The following is a 16669-nucleotide window of genomic DNA, read 5'->3' on the forward strand; positions in this document are numbered from 1 at the left end:
TTTTTTTCTTCCATTGCATCTGTGTGGTGGAGAAATGATGGAGCACCCTGCAGTTTAGACTCTCTTATCGTTTTCCCTATGCGATTGTTGCAGCATGTTTCGTCCTGATCTATCAGACATATTCACTGACAGTCAGAGCATCATCTCATCATCGCAGGCAGCTGGGCGCACTGCCTACATGTGTCCGTCTCTCTGACATCTCCTCTGCACATCATCTCTAGATTTGTTGCCCCCTGCAAGTCAACATCATCATCATCATCATCCCAAATGCCTCTCCGGTGCTGATTTAAGGAAAGGAAAGAGAACCGGGAGGATCGCGGGGAGAGAGCCGACATGGATAGTAGTGGGAGCCGGGCTGCGACGGTCGGAGACGGTGCAGTCAATTTCTCGGCAGCCCCCCACCTCTGGCTGGATCTCCTGAACGCCTCCAGCTCCAGCTCCAGCTCCAGCTCCAGCCCGCCGCCGACGACCCTGAGCTGGGACAGCAGCAGCCTTCCGCCGTCCGAGGGGAGCGGGCTGCTGGGCGAGGAGCAGCAGCGCCTCCTCCGCGACCAAGCCTACCGGGACTTCACCACCACCATCCAGGTTCTCATCCTCATAGGTTCGCTGCTCGGTAAGTGTGTCTATGCACAACACAGCATATAGCTACACACTCAGACTCTCACACTCACACACTACAGGCCCGGGATCCTGCACCAAATGTAGACTATTATAGTTCCCATCAACCTCACCTGTTTATTTCTCTAGTCTGGGTCAGATTGAAGTTAAATGAGGACACCTTTTGTATCAGGATAATAGAAACATAGCCTGTCTCAGGCAATTTCCAACAACAAACAACTCTTCAAATCACTAAAGGCCAAAACACTTTGGGTGAACAGGAAGCAGTGTGGTGGTGTGTGTCTTAACAATGGTCCTGGTTAATGTGAACATTTGAAAAGGAGGTCACTGCTTGAAATCTTACAGGTTTGCAACTCTGATATGTGAAAGATACAACTAGAAACACCTGACATTATACTAAGAAAACCGAAATATCAGCCTTCATCATGTCATTTAATAAATTACTGCTTATTTCTTAAACATTGTGGCCCATAGCCATCCCAACTCAATGCCAATACACCATGTTACTATAGTCGATATCAACTTTTAGGATGGTTATTGATGGTGTCATCTTTGTTTAATAAGTGATGCCAGTCCATTTCATAAATATTTATATATGGTTTTAGGTTGTAAACTCATTTGACCCACTTGTAAAATAGACAATGAGGTCAAAACACACAGCGCCATTTGGTAATTTGGTAACGCTCCTGTTGGAAGCTGTTACTACACATAGTACACATGAACTTTGATGTCAAGTAGAGAGTTTTAGGGGATATTGGCACCATGTTGGCACCAATCAAAGACAAAACATGTGCACACAACACCTATTAACCATGCATAGTATACAGTTAAAGACTTTATGAGCTCTTCATTTAGAATTAGCCTTGGTTTGGATATAGCATACCGTGAAGCCAAGTCCAAGTCATTTTATTCAGAACTATGAGCTTGGAGTTTACTGGAGAATTGGATGTCCAACTGAGATATATCGGCTATAGGATTAATGTGGAAAACACAGAGTAAACAATCGTGGGCTTTAGTGTCAATGTCTTGAAGATTCATTTTGAAGTTGGGAACCCAGTGAGAGTCGATTGTGGTGGTAAAACGTTGTAGGTGTAAGCTGATGTTGATTGCAAACACTGTTCTGATATAAGCTTATTTCAACCTGTTTCTGGCTCTGAGACAAATAAGCTGTTGGTGCCAGAAGGAGGAGGAGAGGAGGCTACTACCGCTCTGCTCCTACCGCTCCTACTGCTACTGCTGCTGCTGCTGCTGGTGCTGATGAGTGAGGAAGGAGCCGTGTGAACTGCACAACAGTCTCACACGGTCCTGGCTTTGACATCCCCTCCATCACATCGGCAGCCAGAAACATAATCCCTCTGCCTAAAATGAGCGCTGCATATGAATGTGTTGTTTGTCACAAGCATGGCTGTAATATCCCGACTGCTCACTGCACCAAACACACACACACACACACACACACACAGAGTAGTCAGGGCTGTTTGGAAAGGCATCGACTTTGTGGCACTTGCACAGATCGTTCACCATGATGAAATACAGTGAAACTGACACCAAAACTTGCACAAAAAGGCTGTTTTCTATGAGTCATTATCACCTCCTGCTGTGCAGTGCAACATGGAAGGGTCGGAGCAGCATGACGGAGGTGTTTGACTTTTGGCAGTATGGTTGAAAATGTATTTTCTATGTGTTGTAGATGTTGCTTGGAAGACATATCATCCATTTTCCTTTCATTTATATTTATATGACTGCTATATGACCCTTTAATTCGGCTGCTATCTCGGAGGCAGAGCTTTGAACCACAGGGGAGCAACAAGTGAAACTGTGAAAATAAATGGTATGTAAATATAACGTAGATATAAAATAAACCTAAAGTTTGAATATGAAATAGAAAATCCTTGAGGCGAATTAAATCTTTATTAATGAACTTATTGAAAGAATGAACTTTAAATTCTGGAATATTGTTGCTGAATGAATGAAAAATAAAATGCATCAAATATTTGAATCACCCTTTCGATCTGTTGTATAAAGGCTGATTTGACTTAACGCATACAGAGAAACAACCAAATGAAAAAGCAATTTTCTCAGCGGGCAACTCTCGACCTGACCATGAATGTATAAATAACCCAGAGAATAAAGCAATGAATGATAAAAGTCATGGCGACATTTGAGGTTTAAATGGGTCTCCTCAATTCTCAAGCAAAAAAAAAGGTTTAAGTGCTGTGATAAAAGCACAGTGCGTCTGTTTTTTAATCCCCAGACCGCACTTTATTTGATAAGCGATGACATGTCGGCTCCGTTGTGTAGCACGTTTGTTGTCCTGATGATGAGGGTGTGATTGAATTTCTTTCCATCTCCTACAGGAAATTTGTGTGAGTGGCTGAAAAATGCCAGCAATTATCTTGTGGAAATATCCGCAGTCGGCGAGTGGCGAGGCGTCCAGACCTCTGACACACACCTCTAGATAGATGGCAGTCAGGGTTCAACGTTGTGTCAAAATGTCTCCGCAGATCATGTGTGACACCCGATGCATGGACATGAAAAAGTGGTTAGAGGCTGTAAATAAATGCTTTCGTGCATCTCCTCTTCACGTCCCTGGGAGGGAGGAGTCGTGACCTCGTGTTATTCAAACCACACATTCACATTAAAGGTCTCACTCAGGCAACAACCAGTGTGTGTGTGTGTGTGTGTGTGGCCGACAGTGGTGCTAGGACGTCACTTAAAGACACTTTGAGACGAGGAGAGTCTCATGCTGTATTTCTGAGCTTGTTCAACTTCTTCACTGAAGTGTTGTTATTCAGAGGGAAATATTCAAAGCCATGACTCGCTATTTCAAATGCACTGTTCAATCACATGTTAAAATATTCTGAATTATCTGCATCATTCTGTGCAAGTTTCCTCAACTATTCAGCTCAATGGAGTTCATATCTTTGGGAGATTCCGGATCATTTTCAGCCATTAAAATTAAGTCTTCTAGTTTTCATAAAACAAAAAGTCATCCATGTCCTTCAATATGACTGATGACATCACTGATGGTCACATATATATATAGTAAGGGCATTTTAGCAGATATTTGACCAATCTGGGAACTAAATCCTTACCAAGAAATTTCTTCACAATTGTCTTTAGGAACGTGCGTAGTATCATGTCTTAAAATGTTGAAATTCAACTCCCGTGGGAAACTCCCTAAAAAACGACTCAAAGTTTGGGTACCCGTAACTGGATTTTTGAACATTCCGAAATGTTAAATTTGGCCTTAAATAACTTGTGAGGGGTCAAACTAGGGGTTTTTCATGATTCCGAGTTGATCGCAAACATTAGTTTTACAGCCAAAACACTCCTTGGTGGAGAAAAAACAGCCACACCCACTTTTCTTGATCATTGGAACCCCCACTACCACCAATAGAATGTTGGTGCAGAGAAGCCATTCCATTCATTATCATTGCAGAGGTTGTGTCACATAATACTACTAAATACTCAATATAATGTAACTTTTATTCTACCCTTTTTTCTATAGGACATTATACAGACCCTCCAGGATTTTGTGGTGTTGCTAAATTTATTAAAAAAGTTATTATAAATGTCATGTATTATGCAGATCGGTAGCAAGCAGCGAGAGAGAAAAGACAGTGGACATGCACCAGATTTCACATACCAGCAACAACTGAAACAAGTTTGTTCGAAATGAAGATAGGAAAAGCACAAAAAATACACAGTGGTGCTACATTGATTGCAAACATGGTAATGTTAATCTGCACACACACTGAGCATCAATCTCTATAGAGCATCCAGGCTCTAAGAGGTCGTTTTTGAAGAATGGAAAAAGATGTTGCAGTGTGTCACAAACTTGTTCATTCCAGCTTGGGCCTATTGCTTGGTCATGACTGTGGTAGCTGTTGTAGTGTATTATGGGATTTGTAATGTGAGTAATGTGAATGCTATATTGGTGGGCCATTATTAACATAATATTTTTTTTGAAGGCCATATAAAAGTGTATCGCAGGACAGATCTGGCCCCCAGGTTTTTGACATGAGATTGACGTGTGTGCTAGATTAATGTCCAACAATGGAAAAAGGTAGAATATAGTTATATTAAGTATTCAGTAGTAATAGTCAAAGTTTTTTTGTGACATTAAAGAAAACCTCTGTCATGCACAGGAATAGCTTACTGTATCTCTAATGTATTCTATTAAGTATAGTAGATCACCGCCTAAACCTAACTGCAAAAATCCTCGTGATGACAATAGGCCTATACCATGTTTTCCTAGTTTGATAGCTAATGGAGCAGTCAGCTAGCATTTAGGAAAATAAAATGGTCAGAGATGGTCATCAGATTCAGTCGCACATTGGAGTTGGCTTACTAACCATATTAATTACTGTTAGCCAACTAATAACCATTTTGGTAAGACTCTGATGCCTATCTCTATAATGCATTATAACCATACTTATGAGTTATAATGTGGTTATAGCATTGTATAACTACAATTATAAACATTCATAAATGATCATAATACTTTATAACAATAATCATAACACACTATAAAGCATTTTATTGTGACTTAGGTATAATACGTTATAATTGTTAGTAACTCGCTGACAATGCCCATATCGATAATACATTATAAATATAGTTATGATGTGTTATAATTGTCTTATAAAAGTGTATAACCATCATTATAAATACTCAAATGATCATAAGGCTTTATAACATTTAGCATAACACATTATAGAGCATTTTATAATGGCTTAAGGTCAAGTATTATAATAGAGTTATAATGCTCTATGATGTGTTATGCTTATTGTTTTAAAGCCTTATGATCATTTATGAGTGTTTATTATGATAGTTATACATGTTTATAAGCCAATTGTAACACATTATAACTATATTTATAATGCATTATCGATGTGGTCATTGTCAACGAGTTACTAACAATAACATAACGTAATACCTGACCTTATAAGTCATGATAAAATGCTTTATACTGTGTTATGATTATTATAAAGCATTATGATCATTTATGAGTGTTTATAACTATAGTTATACAGTGCTATAACTGCATTATAACTCATTATAAGTATGATAATAATGCATTATAGAGATAGGCGTGTGTGTGTGTGTGTGTGTGTGTGTGTGTGTGTGTGTGTGTGTGTGTGTGTGTGTGTGTGTGTGTGTGTGTGTGTGTGTGTGTGTGTGTGTGTGTGTGTGTGTGTGTGTGTGTGTGCGCGCGCTGTGTAGGCTATGTTTCCGTTTTTACTGGTATGTGAAATCTGGTGTGCATCTCATTTCTTTCCTTCTCTCTCGCTCCCGATCCGCATAAAACTTAATGTTATAAGAAAACAATAACTAGTAATATATAATATCTATCTATCTATAATAACTAATAAAAACACAGACATGCAAATAAAATGGAAATGGAAAATGGAAACACTGTGGCCACAGCTGAAAACAGCTAGCCACAGCAGTCTATGATAGCAAATTTGCTGAAAAGTTGCAGTGGCAAGGCCAAAGAATTCATGATTGAATTTGCATTAATAGTTGCAATCGTGACATCATAAAATCATGGAGGGTCTGTATAATGTCCTATAGAAAAAAGGGTAGAATAAAAGTTATATTATATTGAGTATTTAGTAGTATTATGTAACACAACCTCTGCAATGATAATGAATGGAATGGCTTCTCTGCACCAACATTCTATTGGTGGTAGTAGGGTTTCCGATGAACAAGAAAAGTGGGTGTGGCTGTTTTTTTCTCCACCAAGGAGTGTTTTGGCTGTAAAACTAATGTTTGCGATCAACTCGGAATCATGAAAAACCCCTAGTTTGACCCCTCACAAGTTATTTAAGGCCAAATTTAACATTTCGGAATGTTCAAAAATCCAGTTACGGGTACCCCAACTTTGAGTCGTTTTTTAGGGGGTTTCCCACGGGAGTTGAATTTCAACATTTTAAGACATGATATTACGCACGTTCCTAAAGACAATTGTGAAGAAATTTCTTGGTAAGGATTTAGTTCCCAGATTTTCATATGTTGCCCTTACTAATATAGATTGCTTTGTAAATATTTAAACAACATCTATTTTTTCTTTCAGGTATGAGTAGATGTATCTAATTGTGGAATATGAATAATTAGAATATAAAACACAAATCCCCATAAATCTATCCTGCAAACCTTGTCTATAAACCTCCATAACAAATTACTGTATAGATGAAGACAATACAGAGAAGTACTGGGCAAACAGATAAGCTGTTTGTTAAAGGTCCTATATTAGACTCTTTTACAATATCCATTAGAAGACATATTTGTGGTTTTAAATACCAAAAAAGAAAAAAAAAACATCTAAATGTAGTTTTACATCTCCTCTCTCCCACTTCTTTGTGGAGCTGTAGCAACAACTGGTCAGTGAGCCAATCAGAGGAGAGGTTCAGAGCGATGATGTGTCATCACAAAGATACAGGCGATGTGCATTGCTCTGTGAACTGAGATCTTTACAGTATTTATTATAGCATCTGGATCGGTTGTTTTATTAATTCTACTGTAGACATGGAAATATCACTTTGTACAATGTAGGAGCTTTAAAATTTACAAATGTCTCATGACACTTAACTCTCCACTTTGTCTATAGTTTCTACCTCTCTGTTGTGATCAGATAAAACAAATGAAATACAGCAGGTTCATTTGAGCTTTGCTGGTGTTGACAGGACATTTCCTAACTGAGAAAAGAGCCAGGCTGTTTCTCCTGCACCTCATCTTTACACCACAGTAAGCTGCAGTCTCCTCCACACAAGACAATTGATCATCTATTTTAATTGTCTGAAAGAAGTCAAATAGGATGTATTGCTGAAAATGTGCACAGCTACTTCTTTTTTTTTTTTTTTAATTGTAACATTCCTCTTAGTAAGCTGCGGCTATTATCCTTTTTTTCCCCTGATAAAGTCCAGATCAAAGTTTGGCTGTAAATCAGATTAATGTGCCACGGTGTGCATGGCACCAAGAACCAGGTCTGTGAGGAATTATGTGAACTATGTGGTTATCTGGCTCTCTCTTTTTCGATTCATAAAGAAGTCTCTCATTCAGACTAAAGTAATGCGGAGTTGCGGACACCACATGAATGCAGCTGCAAAGGTGTTGAACGTGTTAATGATGTTTCACACTTTGATTTTTAACAGCACATGCAACTATGTTTGCACGAGCCATGATGTCAGTACTAATTATCTAACACCAGTCCAACATAGATGATACAACATACTTTCATGTACATGAGGCATACTAAAAAATATCTTCTTTTTTTTTTTTTTTATAGTATTGTGGGTTTGTATTGCTACCTATAGTTGGACTGCCATTTGATAAGTGGAAAAAAGCAATCATGTTTAGTGTTTGCTCTATCTCCCCATTGGCTCCTCTGAGCACGGTTGCTAAGGTGTTCATCAAGTGTCAGGTGAGTATTTCAGGCACAAAAGGACAAAGTGGTTTTACAGGCAGCACTGACTAAGGGGGAAAAAAGGTCACAATGTTGTCAGCATGAAGACACAAGGACACATCTTACTACTAGTTTGTTGTGAAAGCCACTTTAGAAAGTGCAGCACTTATAAATGTTGTAAGATACTTTCAAAAACCACTTACATTCGTCATTGTGTAGTTTGTATAGACTCAATGCTTTTATCACAGATAGGATTATTATCAGCCTTAATGCTCATGATTAAAATCTGTCAGAACAGAAAAAAACCCTCACTTCTTTAGTATCTGAGAGACATTAGTGAGCTCCCTGTTTGCTTACTTTAGGTGGGAATCTCTTCAAAGTGCGTGTAACAGGACAGGACTTGTTTTACTGATATTAAACATTGTTTTGAAACTGTGATCCCACATACGTCACTTTGCATTTTTCAACCACAGGAAAGGTGTGACATCGCACCATTGCAGCTGTAGCTACTATAGTTAGACTCTCCTGTCAAAAATCATCCTCTAACACCGGATTTAATACCTACGGTGATTTGTAAACAGTGTGGAAGCTATCAGTCATTAAATCCCACTATGATTTGATTTATCCATGTGTGAAATTGCTGAGATAAAAATAACCTGTTGTGTTTAGATTAAGACAGTTGTTGTTTTTTTTCCATTCTCTGAGATTTCTTTCTCTCTCTTCTCTGGCGAATCCTCCTTCTCCATCTCTTCTTTTCATTTTCTCGCTGCATCTTTAACCTCTCCTGCCCCTTCTTCACCTTGAGACAGGTCTTAGAGGACAAACAGCAGCACTGGTTGTTTTGTTTGTTCAAATACTGTATGTAACAATGACTTTTCAGCCATGGCAGAGCAGCAGCATGGCTTTTGCCACACATTTTTAATTTCCTGAACAAATGCCTGCAAAATGGACACTCCCATCATTAGCCAAGCAAGTACCGTATTGACCTGAATATAATTAGCTTAATTACCTAAGATAATCAGTGACATGTTTGTTGGTGTGCATATTATCATATATGGCCATTTTGACCTGTTGTCTCTAGGCCTACCATTTGTTTCCTGTCATCAATCAACACTTGTTTCTTGCTATTTCAATTGCTGGCTTTTTCTAACCAGCGCTCAAAGGCGCTAGGCTATTTATATAATCACATAACTAGCATTAGCGTTGAAAGCTGTTTAACAGACTTTTGTTTAGATTACAACATTTGAAGCTAAACAAGTGTGTAAAATATGCTAAACTGGTGGCAAATATCTGCATATTAGCATCATTGTTTTTTTGTTTCTCTGCTTTCAAATAGCGGTTTGTAGATTTTGCTATTGCGACATAGATAGTGCAGCTGTTCACCTCTTTTGAAGAAAGAATAACATAAAACTTAATTCCTTATACTCATAGTTAGTGCTTAAGTGGTTGACGGCAACAACAGTATCAATCATTTGTTTCTTTCTTCAGAAGACACTAGCTAACAACCTAGCAAGCTACTTAGCCCTGGCCTGCTGTATCTCCTCACTTTCCGATAGCGAGTCACAGCAAGTTTAGACATAGTGCTGCTCAGGTGGTGCTTTATTACCTCATGAATTATTTCTGTAACAGTCAAAAGGGATGCCACATTAGAAAATAGCAGTATGAATATAACCATTTTCACCTTTTTTTTATAGACTGAAAACTTGGCTTGTTATTAATACTTTTATCATAATATAGAAAATTGTGTACAAAAAAAAAATCTCTCATGTAGCCTAGGTACCTTGCTAATTTCATTGTCCAGGGTGAGTCAGGTTCACAGAAATCAGCGAGGCTGAGCGTAGGCTACCTTATCATTCATTACCTCTACATTTGGGTTTCCACGAAATAGGCTACTAGACATGAAATACTGTGTGGTTTTCCGTTGCACAGTGTGTTAACACAATCCCGCATCCTAGGAAAATTATGCTCCATCTAAAAACCTCTCAAGACCCAATAACCCTAATCCACAGTAATTGATTGTTATATCTAATCTTGCCCTGAGTTTCTATCGGGTCCATTGTATTTTTTTAAATGTTTTTTTGCAAGCCAAATAATGGAGGAGCAGTGTTTGACTGTGGCCTTTTTGAACATTTACAGACACGAGAAACAAATCATGGTAGGAAAAAAAACAGCTTTCCTTGCCGCCAGAGAACATCTTGCTCTGTTTCTCACAATGAGAGCACAGCTCACACTCTCTGGGTAATTACATTTGGAGAGTCTGGTACGTGTCTCTGTGGGACCTGACATCAGTCGGTCCTCCACAGGGAGTATAGAGTTCACCTTTTCTAAACCCAATTAAAAATCATTATTCTCTCGTCGCTCCAATTCATGGAGGGATTTTACCATACAAACCTACTTGCACTTGAGTGTGTGCTCTCGCACTCAGTTCAGATTTAATTGATTTCTACTCTCTGCAAAGAGCTCCTCGTGATTTCAATTTTCAGTGGCTTATAGAGTTTAGGGTGAAAATTACACTTTATTAAGAACGCCTCCACTTGCTCATGCGTTCTTATTGATTATTCATGTAGTTTTCCAAAGAGCCAATCGTGTTGCAGCAGCGTAGTTTATAAAATCCTGCAGATACAGGTCAGAGGAAAACACAACAACCATGCAGAGCAGGAAAACATGTAAGGATGCACAACATGTCGAACCCTAAAGTTGATGGGCTGTCATGACAGACCATGACCACATCAGGTTCAGGCGAAAACAAAATTCAGAGTCTCAGTTAAGATGTAGTGGCAGGGTTAATCAACTTCACTGAGATGTCTTAATTCCGTTCATAGCTGTTTCACAAAAACAAAGATTTACTCACTTTGAAACATTTTTCACCTTACTCTCGGGCTCACTAAGGTCTATGCCAATGTTGTGACAATCAATAACACCTGTGCTGAGCCATAGCACCAAACATGACAAAAAAAAGAAAAGAAAAGTGGCTCACAATTTGCAGTTTGCTGACATTGTTATGGAAACAACAGCAGTTGTTTTATTTTCATACACTTTGGTGACTGTTGAATGCAAATTCAATGATGAGAATGAGAATTCATCGTTCCACAGTCTTGTTTAGGCTTGTCAAGAAGTAAATTGCTTTGTGCAGTGGATGAATTAAGACATCTATCTGAAGTCTGATTCTTTGTTATAGCTTGTATTGTTATAGAAGTGATAATCAAAGTCCATTCTAGTGAAACCAGTCTGGTCTTTGAGCCTCTTATTATCATGTTTTAAATATAGTCCCAGTTTACCGTCTCTTCATGGAAACTTCCTGCAGGATAACGCACCATGTCACAAAGCAAAAGTCAAACAGGTTTCCTGACCATGACACAGAGTTCAACAAACTTCAGTATCCTCCTCAGTCCTCAGATCTGAGTCCAGTGGAAAATCTTAGGATGAGGCCGAACGGGAGATCGATAATGAACAAAATCCAGCTGCACGTTCACTTTGGCCTTAAACGTTTAACGACTGGTGGCACCAGTTGAGAGGTAAATTTAGTGTAGGTACGTGGTGTAAAAATGAAGAGCTTGGCACCGATTTGTTCCAACATATTATGTAGAGAAATCATCCGCCCATCTGTGCTCACTCACATAGATTAGACAGACGGTCTGCTTTCTCTCATACCAATGGGCAATTTAGAGTCTCCAGGCGACCTAACTATTTACTTTCTGCGATGTGGAAGGAAAGTGGAGTCAAGTGCTTGAAGGAAAACCGTGCGGAGAGGATACAGAAAAATCTGGGGGCTCAGCCTCTGTAAATATTTTGGTTGATAAGAGGTGTATTCCTCTAACTTTGACAGATTTCCTAATCAGTATTTCTGAAATCAACATTTTTTTCCAAGTGAAAACAGCAGAAAACCAACTGTATGTCTTATTGTCTTATCTTATTCTAATGATTTTCATCTTTTCTCCCTACAGGTAACGCTACAGTGTTGTGGTGCACCTGCTGCACAAATGTCTTTAAAACCGTGACCAATCGCTTCATCAAGAACCTGGCGTGTTCAGGTATCTGTGCCGGCCTGGTGTGCGTTCCCTTCGACGTGGCGCTCGGGGCCAGCCCTCGCTGCTGCTGGTGGCTTCACACGCTGGTGGTCTGCAAGATCATCAAGTTCCTCCATAAACTCTTTTGCTCTGTCACCGTGCTGAGTTTCAGCGCCATCGCACTCGACAGGTCAGATCAGAGAACAACGTCTGGCGTGAAATCCTTTTCAGTTTACACACATAGTTAAAGTATATTTAGATGGTATGTTTCGTAGTCACGGATAATTAAGGTTTCCGCTTGAAATTAAAATCCAAGCATCTTACAAAATAGGTAAAAACCAAAAGAGCTCTCTGCCCTTGAGTAGGATGACTGATGTTTTGTTTTTCCGCTCACTTCAGTTCTGCAGCCAGAGCCACTGACTTTGAAATATATGTTTGAAAAAGGCTAGTGGGCACATCCCACTCACTTCACGGCATGTGGAAGTACCACTTGCGAGAAGTGGATGGTTCTCTGATCAGTTTATCAATACGTTGCCCGGCTGAGTCATCTGAAGTAATCCTTTTCCCTGAAAATGGAGCACAAATAAAAAAAAAAAGTGCAGCAACAAGGACTCAAACAATGACTAAACTCTGGAAGGTTGCCTGTGTCTTTTTCGGTCTCCATCTGCACCCTGTGGTGTGGATGAGAGTGGGGGGTGTTTGGGGCTGCGATTGATGGAGCATGCGTATGCCATGCTGAGAGGCCGTGTCCCAGCCTCCCTGCGGCGTTAAAAGCTGCAGCCAACAGCAGCCGGAGATGGCTGCTGTTTCCTCCACGAACCTCGCACTTTACGAAATAATGGTGATCATGCCCTTACTCATCTAAAAGCAAGGTTTACTTCACCGAAACATTTTTCTTTTAGGCTACATATGTGTTTGTCAATTTAAAAAAAAAAAAATCATGTAAGATACAGTTAACCCTTTCTCTTTAGTTCAGCTGACCATATTTCTGATGTGAAAATTGTGCCACTTTCTGCTGCAGAAATTATTTTTGAAAATGAAAATAACATGATTTGCCCATGTAACAGCGTCAGCAAAACTAAACGGCATCAACAAAGTGCCACTCTATTAAGATTAAAGAATAGCCTACTCTGCTGAGGCTGCAAGAGCAGAGTTTATTTTGTCATATAACATCTCCAGCATTTAACATTAGAGCTGTAACAATCAAAACCAGAAAAAAGAAAAAATTCTCTCCCATTCATAATCAAAATCGGGGACATTTTCGGGGACTCTTAGTATTTAGAAGTAAAATGTACATTGGGTATTACATTTTTAAAAACATTTTGGGGCAGGTAATTATTTGCTTTCAGGCTGATAAGAAGACTGGTATATCTGGTTAACAGCTACAAGCTTAGCGTGCTACACAGTATAGAAATGGAAATGAGGGGAAAGAAAGCAAACAAGCTGAATTCCTCATTTGTAATGTCAGCATTTATGAAAATCCTGCTTTTTCCTCAACATCTAACAGAGTGACTCACATTCATTCCCCTTTAAGCATCAAAATCCATGCAGGGCTTCATCAAATCAGCATAACCACACCGAGCACAGTAGGCTTTGACAATAAGTGTGGGTTTCATGGGATTTTCTGGTGATTGCAGTCGGATGCTGTGTAGTTGCAGCCTCCTCTTGTGCTTGGTTTCCCTGCTACAATATTACAGTATATCACCTCCATCGCAACTCATACAAGCAGAATGCTATCAAACGGATGAATTATTTATTCTCAAGGAGGCTGTGGATATACTGACATTGCAGCACAGTTATAGGCTCTTATATTATAGGCACACTCTCATATACTCGTATGTGCTGATGTAGGGACAATTCAGGCAAATAAGCGAGTCCCTAATGCAGTTTGTTTTGTTTATGATTACAAGACAATAACAGGACAAGAGACGCTCTACTATTATCTGTAATACAGCTGTGGGGAGATCCAGTTATGCTGATGTGGGTGTGCATTAAAAAAAAAAAAAAACACCCACACAATTTTAACTTCTGCATACACCACCGATAAAGGGAGAGAAAATCCTTTCATCCCACTCCGGTGAAATTATTGGAGAACATTCACCCAATATTGTAGCAGTATTTCAAAAGCTCAATTCAGTCGACGAAAAAAAACATTATTTACTTTCATTATAATTGTAATTCCACATTCAAATTAGTTAGTTTTTCCATAATTGGCTGTTTAAAGTATTTTTGAGAGGCAATTACAGAACATTTTCACGCTTTGTATAGAAAAACACCTCACAAACTAGTGCTGACAAATGCATCCAATAAACCGCGGTAATACAGTACACAGTAGTAGCACTGTAACTCTTTGAAGGAGCTGCAGGGTGGAGTTGATGTCTGCAGATTTCAGTATTTCAGCCAACGAGTGCATGAATTCTAGGCACTTATATACTTTAATCTCTTCTTCAGTGTTATTGATGTGGATGTTTTGGTATTTTCGTGTTTTTTTATGTTAAGTTATCTAATGAGAGATTTTCAGAAGGTTTATCAACACTGCTTTTTCCCAGCAGACGTTTTCACTTTAAAGGGATAGTTCAACATTTTGGCAAATTGGCCCATTGCCATAATCCCTATAGTTATAGCAGTAGGTTCATTACCTTTAATTGTCGGTGCAAGCTATTTTTAGAACGGCGGAGCAGAGCTGCGAGCTGCTCAGAACTACGCTACGGAGGCTCATGGGATTTCTTGGTTTCCCTCATCAAGCTCATCAAATACACAATCCAACAACTCCAAAACGCTCTCGTGGACAAGTTGTGAACTGCACATTCACCACTTGTGTATTTGATGAGTTTAATGAGGGAAACCAAGAAATCCCATGAGCCTCCGTAGCGTAGCTCTGAGCAGCTCGCGGCTCTGCTCCGCCGTTCTAAAAATAGCTTGCACCGACAATTAAAGGTAAAGAACCTACTGATATGACTATAGGGATTATGGCAATGGGCCAATTTGACACATTTTCACAGTAAGAAGATCATGTATGTTGCTTGGCTCTGTACTGATGGATTTTCTTGTCGTCTCTAGATACTACTCTGTGCTGTACCCGTTAGAAAGGAAGATCTCAGATGCGAGATCCAGAGACCTGGTCATCTACATCTGGGTCCACGCCGTGGTGGCGAGCCTCCCCGTGTTTGCTGTGACCAACGTGACGGACGTGTACGTCACCTCGTCCTGCTCCGACGACCACGTGCGCTCCCTGGGCCACATGGTGTACGTGCTGATCTACAACGTCACCACGGTGATCCTGCCTCTCGCCCTGGTCTTCCTCTTCATGCTGCTGATCCGCCGAGCGCTCAGTGCCAGTCAGAAGAAGAAGGTGATCATCGCCGCGCTGAGGACTCCCCAGAACAGCATCTCCATCCCGTACGTGTCCCAGCGAGAGGCCGAGCTGCACGCCACGCTGCTGGCCGTGGTGCTGGCCTTCTCCGCCTGCACCGCTCCCTACGGGGCCTTGGTGGTTTACCGCACCGTTCTGGCGGACACCAAGGAGCTGCCCATCTCGCTGTACCTCACGGCCCTCTGGCTCCCCAAGGTGTCGCTGCTGACCAACCCGCTCTTGTTCCTGACCGTCAACCGCTCGGCGCGTCACAGCTGGCTGGACCTGCTGGCCAGAGTTCACAGACGTTACAGCCGCCGCAACGTGGTCAGCATGGGCGGTCTGGCCTCTTTGGGGGCCGAGGGGGCGATCGGGGAGCCGGTGGGGCTGGAGGCGGCCGGGCGCTCCGGGAGCCAGCTCCTGGAGATGTTTAATATCGGCCAGCAGCAGATCTTCAGACCCGAGGAGGAGGAGGAGGAGGAGGAAGACGTGGAGAACGAGATGCCTTCTCAAGGATCAGGAACTTGCTCCGGACCAAAGGAGGAGCTGAAGGGTGGGGCAGGACTAGTGGTCACCAAAAAGGAGCCTCTGCAGGGTCCAGGGGGGCTGGTCATCACCAAAGAAGCCCCCCCTCCTCCTCCTGCCATCGTGGCGCCGCGTGCCTCTCCGGTCCACACGTGCGCCTACGCCTCTTCATCGCAGGTGGCCCCGGCTACGCCCACGGAGGCCGAGGACGCCACACAGTTTGGTTTCGGGCCGTTTGAGCTCCCGCCTCAGTGGTTACCCGAGACCAGGAACAGCAAGAAGAGACTGCTGCCTCCGCTGGGCAACACGCCCGAGGAGCTGATCCAGACCAAGCTGCCCAGACCGCGGCCCGAGCGGAGGATCAGCAGGAACAATAAGGTCAGCACCATTCCTACGGTCGACCAGTGAAGCCTCCGATCTGCAACACCGGACGCTCCCCATTACAGCGGGTCGAGCGGGCCTCAGCGGGATATTGATGCGTCAAGCTGCTCGGTGAGATGCTTGGTTTATTTTGGTTAATTCAAACCTTTTGACTTCTGATTTTTCTCAGAAGCCGTCGTAGCCACTATAGAAGTCCAGGTTTTACACTTCACTGCATAAAAGCCAGCCGCCTGAGGCTCTGCCGTTTTCCTGTTGGACAAAAATCAATTTGATATCAAATATTTACACTGCTGTGAAAAATACGTCTGCTCAGTCCAACTTCACTGCCACTTTGTCCAGTCCAGTCCCATAATGAAGTACTTCTGTAATGACTAC

At 41.2% G+C, this 16669-nt stretch overlaps 1 protein-coding gene across 1 annotated transcript; it reads left to right on the forward strand.

The window, feature by feature from the left end:
- Nucleotides 1–333: 333 nt before the first annotated feature.
- gpr176 (G protein-coupled receptor 176) lies at nt 334–16321 on the forward strand (the record flags this gene model as incomplete). The annotated part of the gene is made up of 3 exons (XM_084001342.1): nt 334–613; nt 11974–12226; nt 15097–16321. The coding sequence occupies 3 exons, from the start codon at nt 334–336 to the stop codon at nt 16319–16321; spliced, it is 1758 nt and encodes a 585-aa protein (XP_083857468.1).
- Between the last annotated feature and the right edge of the window lie 348 nt (nt 16322–16669).

This window comes from Trachurus trachurus, assembly GCF_905171665.1.
Source record: "Trachurus trachurus genome assembly, chromosome: 24".
In the NCBI taxonomy this organism is placed as follows: Eukaryota; Metazoa; Chordata; class Actinopteri; order Carangiformes; family Carangidae; genus Trachurus; species Trachurus trachurus.